At 41.5% G+C, this 6,139-nt stretch overlaps 1 protein-coding gene across 3 annotated transcripts in view; it reads right to left on the reverse strand.

The window, feature by feature from the left end:
• Positions 1-5,524, reverse strand: part of ELP2 (elongator acetyltransferase complex subunit 2) — a 44,015-nt gene extending 38,491 nt beyond the window's left edge. For all 3 annotated transcript variants that reach the window (XM_033412319.2, XM_004283450.4, XM_004283449.4), the window contains exons 1-2: positions 5,376-5,524; positions 2,297-2,375 (exon numbers count right to left, since the gene is read on the reverse strand). In XM_033412319.2, the coding sequence (XP_033268210.1) occupies positions 2,297-2,375; positions 5,376-5,513 (217 nt within the window). In that variant the 5' untranslated portion in view covers positions 5,514-5,524. The remainder of the gene's footprint in view (positions 1-2,296; positions 2,376-5,375) is intronic.
• Positions 5,525-6,139: the final 615 nt, after the last annotated feature.

The following is a 6,139-nucleotide window of genomic DNA, read 5'->3' on the forward strand; positions in this document are numbered from 1 at the left end:
TTTACCATTTTTCCCAAGAACTGGAACATTCTCCTGCATTACCACAATACAATTATCACATTCAACAATTTTAACACTGATACAGTATTGTTATGTAATACATAATCCATCTTAAAATTTCCCCAAATTGTCCCAGTAATGTATTTTATAACTTTTTTTTAAGTTAGAATCTAAGGACCACACATTGCGCATTTGGTTGTCACATCTTTTTAGTCTCCTTTAATCTTGAATGGTTTCCCAGTTCCCTCCTTTTTTGTGACAATGAGAGTCCAGGCCAGTTGTTTTGCAGAATGTCCCTCAATCTGGATATGTCTGGTTGTTTCCTCATAAGATTCAGGCTAAACACTTTTGGCAGAAATAACACATATGAGACATTACAGTCAGCTGCTGCTATCAAGTAGTACATGACATATTTTTGAGATCGCATTTCAAAATACCTCTTTTGAACATTTACAACTTTTTGTTGAAGACAGAAGAGAAAGGGAGTAAGAACCAAAAAAGGGGGAAATAATCTAACATAATTTTGGTTTGGATTTTGCATCCATTTGCTTCTTCTGGCTTATGTCTAGATAGTTAGGTTAAGAAGCTGGGGGACTGTCTAAAGAACATTACATTTATACTCAGAAGTCCCAGGTTCACGTCCTAACCCTGCTGCCAGCCAGCTGTGATCTTGGACTTTAATTTCTTCATGTGTCACAGAAATTAAGCTATTTACCTAACTACGTGCTTTTGATAATTACTATAAGGTACATGAAGGTAATGTGTTAAAAATCAGACACTTTAAAAATATGAAATGGTATTATTAGAATTTTATATGTCACTGATACCTGGCTTAGAAAGAATACATGAGTTATCTGACAGTGGAGCCAAATCTGAGAAAACCAATCGTAATAGAGATTACAGTGATACACAAGCAGTTCATTTTACGTAACCTCACTTTTAAAGGGAAAATAAAACATACAAGCCCAAATTAATATTTTATAACAAATCCCTATACTGAGATTCAAGTAGTCTTTGATGTCATTTGGTGGCAGTTAATATAATTACAATTGTGTTTTAGTATCTGCACTAACAGCCACTCTTTCTAAGATTTAATGGTTTTTACTGACCTACTGCGACTAATCCTGCATCACCAACCGAGCTAAGTAGTTTATTAAACATTTTTTTTAATGTCACAGATAAAAATCATAACCAAGTCACACTAATTCAGGAAATTCTGCATTTGTGCCTAGCTCAGAATGCTCTCAATACATATTTAATAAACAGAATAATAAATAAAATTAATTGAGAATCCATAAAAATACTACTGGAGGTATATTTAAGACACCTGAGGAAATTCCATAGGATTTTAGAAGCCCACCTAAAAGCATTCTTAATTAAAAATTCTGGAGCTATGGAATCTTAGAGATGGAAGAGACCTGGAGATAATCTAGTCCAGCAATTCTCAGACTTTTTGATATCAGGATTCCTTTATACTCTTAAAATTTTTTCAGGACCCCAAAGACCTTTTGTTTATATAGGCTATATGTACCAATATTAACCACATTAGAAATTAAAACTGAGAAATATGAAAAATACTTGTTTATTAGTTTACTTAAAAATAACAATGAACCCCATTAACATAAATAACATTTTTATGGGGGGAACCTTGTATTTTCCAAAACAAAAAATTAATAAGAAGAAAGGCACTGTTTTATATTTCAGCAAATCTCTTTAACGTCTGACTTTATTAGAATACAGCTGGATTTTCATATCTGCTTCTGTATTTAATCTGTTGCAATATTCCACACCATGCAGCCACTGGAAAATGGCACTGCATACTTGTGATGGAATGAGAATGAAAACTAGGAATAACTTATTATTATTCCGAAAATAATTTTGACCTCACAGGTGTCAAGAATCACTCAGGGTCCCCTGATTCAGTCCAAACATTTACTTTTCATATGTTACTAAGATGAAACTGGGGTCAAGAGAGATGCAATGCCCTGCCTAAAAAAACAATAGTTTGTCTGTGGTAGAAAGAGACCTAACAAGCCAAATCTTTTGAATCCCAACCTGGGCCTCAACACAGGCCCTGATTACAGCTTTGGATCAAAAGCAATGGTGGGGTCTTGCCTCAGTAATGGGCTGCCTCTACCTTCATCCTAAGCACCGCTGTGTTATCCATGCTTCAATTGCTATAAAATAAAAGTACAGGTCAGATAGTTCACTGGGCATACCATTTTTCTTCTATTTTCTAATTGCATAATATCAGATAAACTAATGCTAAATTAAGAAAAGTCAGATTAATACTTACAACCATCCTGTTTACAAATCCACTGTATGCAGTTGACTCGAGCAGTGTGACCATTCAGGTTGGTAATAACAACACTTTTCTTTAGAGAAGAAAACACTTGTTAGTAAATTAGGATTTATCCTACAGAGGAATTAATGAATTAATAAAAATCAGATTTCAGTGTTTTTGATGCTAATAAAAAGTTCAGTATTACCTCAAACAGAATCACCTTCCTTTATGAACTATTAACCATGGCTTAAATCATCCATTCACTTTTTAATTCATTCCTGCCTTTCTCCCCACTCCACATTCACTCACCTCTGTCCTCTTCTTGTCTGGGAAGCCTGTCTTGAAATCCCAGACCAGATAAGGACCTTGTTTCCACATATCTTAGGGCCTACTTCTACCATGCTTGTACCAATTTGAGAATTTGGTTGACAAAAAACCCTTCAAGAGAGGAATTCGTGATTAATGGATACAAATTCGTGGCTCACTTTGTATGCCTTGGCTGATCGGGCGTTGGGTTCTTCAGCCTTAATGACCCAAGGTCACCAGGCCACAACTACTAAGGTCCTCAAACATCAGATCCCTTCAGGGCCTACAGCCAGGTTCCCTGCAGACCCTCAGATTGCTGCTTTCACCAATGTCACTCCACACTTGGGCTTTTCTTCCCCCACTGCTGAAGACTCTATTCCTACTGAGCCCTCCACTTTATAGGCCCTTTCTCTATTGATTGCCTAGAGCACTGGCTTGATACCTACTTGTATGTCAACAGGAATTCTCATGGCTGAGAAAAAGGTTTACGGGGTAAATGTGCATAAACTAACATATTTCACATATGGGTTGAGGTTAGGAAACAATTTAAAGCATTTCATTGTCTTTCTCACTAGAATCAGAATTCCTTGATGGGCAGGAGTTATTACCCATTATCTTTGTGTCATCACCACTCAGTTCAAGGTTAGCCCATAAAGGGTCTTCAAAAGTTTGCTGAATGAACATCACCCCCAAAACTTTACTTTAGCATCTGACGTGTTCTTATTCTTATATTTCATTAAATACCCAGCTAACAAATATTTAACAAAACAAAATAAGTACTTTTTAGGCTCCATATACTTTTTTTTGATGTTAAAATCCCCTAACATGGCCAGCAGATTATCATTAAAAATAAAAATGTGATAGAGGGCATGGGGCACAAGTCCATTAAACAGCTGCAGAAAGACAGGCTTCCAAAGCGTTGGTTAATAGCCATTGTAAAGTTTACCCGTGGTTTTAAATGCTTTATCTTGCCAGTTAACAGTGCATGGTAATAACAAAACAAAAACTGGGAGGAGATGAGCAAGGGCAAGATAAGAAAAATGAATACAATTATTTCATTTATAAGTTCAAATCTGCAAAGGATATGAGGATGACAGAATTTTTTTTAATTGAAGTATACTTGATTTACAACATTTCAGCTACATTTCAGTACAACAAAGTGATTCAGTCATATATATATATGTATTCATTTTCAGATTCTCTTCCATTGTAGGTTATTACAAGATATTGAATATAGTTCCCTGTGCTATATAGTATGTCCTTGTTGTTTATCTATTTTATATATAGTAGTGTGTATCTGTTAATCCCAAACTCCTAATTTATCCCTCCCCCCTTCCCCTTTGGTAACTATAAGTTTGTTTTCTATGTCTGTGAGTCTATTTCTGTTTTGTAAATAAGTTCATTTGTATCATTATTTAGATTCCACCCATAAGCAATACCATACGGTATTTGTCTTTGATTTACTTCACTTAGTATGATAATCTCTAGATCCATCCATGTTGCTGCAAATAGCATTACCTCATTCTTTTTTATGGCTGAGTAATATTCCATTGTATATATATATACCATACCTTTATCCATTCATCTGTTGATGGAAACTGACATTGCTTCCATGTCTTGGCTACTGTAAACAGCACTGCTATGAACAATGGGGTGCACATATCTTTTTGAATTAGAGTTTTTGTCTTTTCCAGATATATGCCCAGGAGTAGGATTGCTGGATCATACAGTAACTCTATTTTTAGGTTTTTAAGGAACCTCTACACTGTTCTCCATAGTGGCTACACCAATTTACATTTCTCCCAACACACTGTAGGAGGAGGGTTCCCTTTTCTCCACACCCTCTCCAGCATTTATTGTTTGTAGACTTTTTGATAATGGTCATTCTGACCCATGTGAGGAGAAACCTCATTGTAGTTTTGATTTGCATTTCTCCAATAATTAGCGATGTTGAGCATCTTTTCATGTGCCTGGTGGCCATCTGTATGTCTAGGATGATGGAATTTTTAATCAAATTAATAAAGCAGTGAGATAAGAAAAACATAATATCTATCTCCTGCACTGCATTTTAATTTCCAGCACTTTACTTTTTATACTGAGGCTCCTTTTGAGAAGCAACACTAACTGCATTGTCCAAAATTAGCCAGGGGGGATGAGGTCATGATGAACTCTGGGAAGAATGCAGAAACTAGTAACTTGAGAAGTTTGATAGGGAAAAGGCCAAGGGTGCAGTTCAGGGAATGGGTAAGTCCTGCCTTACACCTAGTGCTTAGGGTCCCCATCCCCTATGACCTTTACCCCAATGGCACTTTCTTTAAAATGTCCATTCTCAAAGCTAAAACACAAGTGATATGTCTTTGAAATTCAAGAAAACAAAAGCTTATTTGGTAACACTAAGGGAAACACAGAAATGAGATAGCATCTGTGTGATAGCTTCAACCCATACCTAAACTGCACATCTTTTAAAGCTCAAACTGATTCTTTAACAGTACTACAGTTCCCACAGGCGGCTTTGGAAAAGGTTGTCATCATTTGAGATTCTACCTGGGGCTAACAGGCCACTGGTAGGACATGGTGACCCCAGGCTGACGCAGCGCACGAGAGGGCGAGGGGCGAGTCCCGCTCTCCAGAGCCAGACTCCTCGCCCAGACACCCTCCCCGAAGCGGACAGGACAGCACACCCGGTCTCCACACTCTGGAGCGGCGTCTACAGTCCGCCCCAAGAACACCCAGCATATTTGGCCCCAGAAGCACACGGGGTCGGGCGTATGGCCACTTCTCTTACCTGAGGGTCATAGAGCACCACGGAACAGGACGTGCCGAAGGCCAGAAGTCCTCCGGGCCCGGAGGTCCAGCTCAGGGCTCCCCGCACCCGGTTCGGGCAGCAAAACACGTGAGAGGTCTCCAGCACAGGCGCCACCATGTTGCTGCCTGGTCAACGGCCGAAAGCTGGGCACGCACTTCCGCCCTCGGAGCGGAACTGCTCGGCCGCCGCGTCTCCCGCTGGCGTTATCCGCACCGCGTTTCCAAGGCGGCCGGGGGCGGGACGGGGGCGACCCCACCCACCTCCCCTGCCAGTGGTCCTCAGTGCCCGGTTGCCTCTACCAGCGCCTGTCTCCTGGATCTTGGCCCAGGGCCCAAGCACGGCCTCCGTCCCAGGAGGGAATACCCGACCGGAACAGCTCAGGACCCTCTAGAAAGACCCGGGGCTCGTGTGCCAGGGCGGCGGTAGGAGCGTTCCACTGCCCCTCACGGCCGGGCTCCCAGCACCATACGGGGCTGGCTCGGTGGGGAGCCTTGGCGAGAGTGTCGCCGGCTTCAGAGAGGCGAGGGCGCAGAGGGGCTCGAGGAAAGAGCCCCCGACTGATCTCGGCGCTCAGAGCTCACCCGGACCGCGTCTCCGCCCCCTCCCGCCCTTGCGAGCCCCGCGGAGCCGGCAAACCGGCGGACGCGCGGATCCGCTTGCCAGGGACGGGGTGGAGCCGCACTGCGCATGCCCCGCAGTCATGGCCGACGGGGGCGGTGGTTCCCGGCGGCGCGCTACGAGCG

The sequence above is a fragment of the Orcinus orca genome, chromosome 15 (assembly GCF_937001465.1).
Source record: "Orcinus orca chromosome 15, mOrcOrc1.1, whole genome shotgun sequence".
NCBI lineage: Eukaryota > Metazoa > Chordata > Mammalia > Artiodactyla > Delphinidae > Orcinus > Orcinus orca.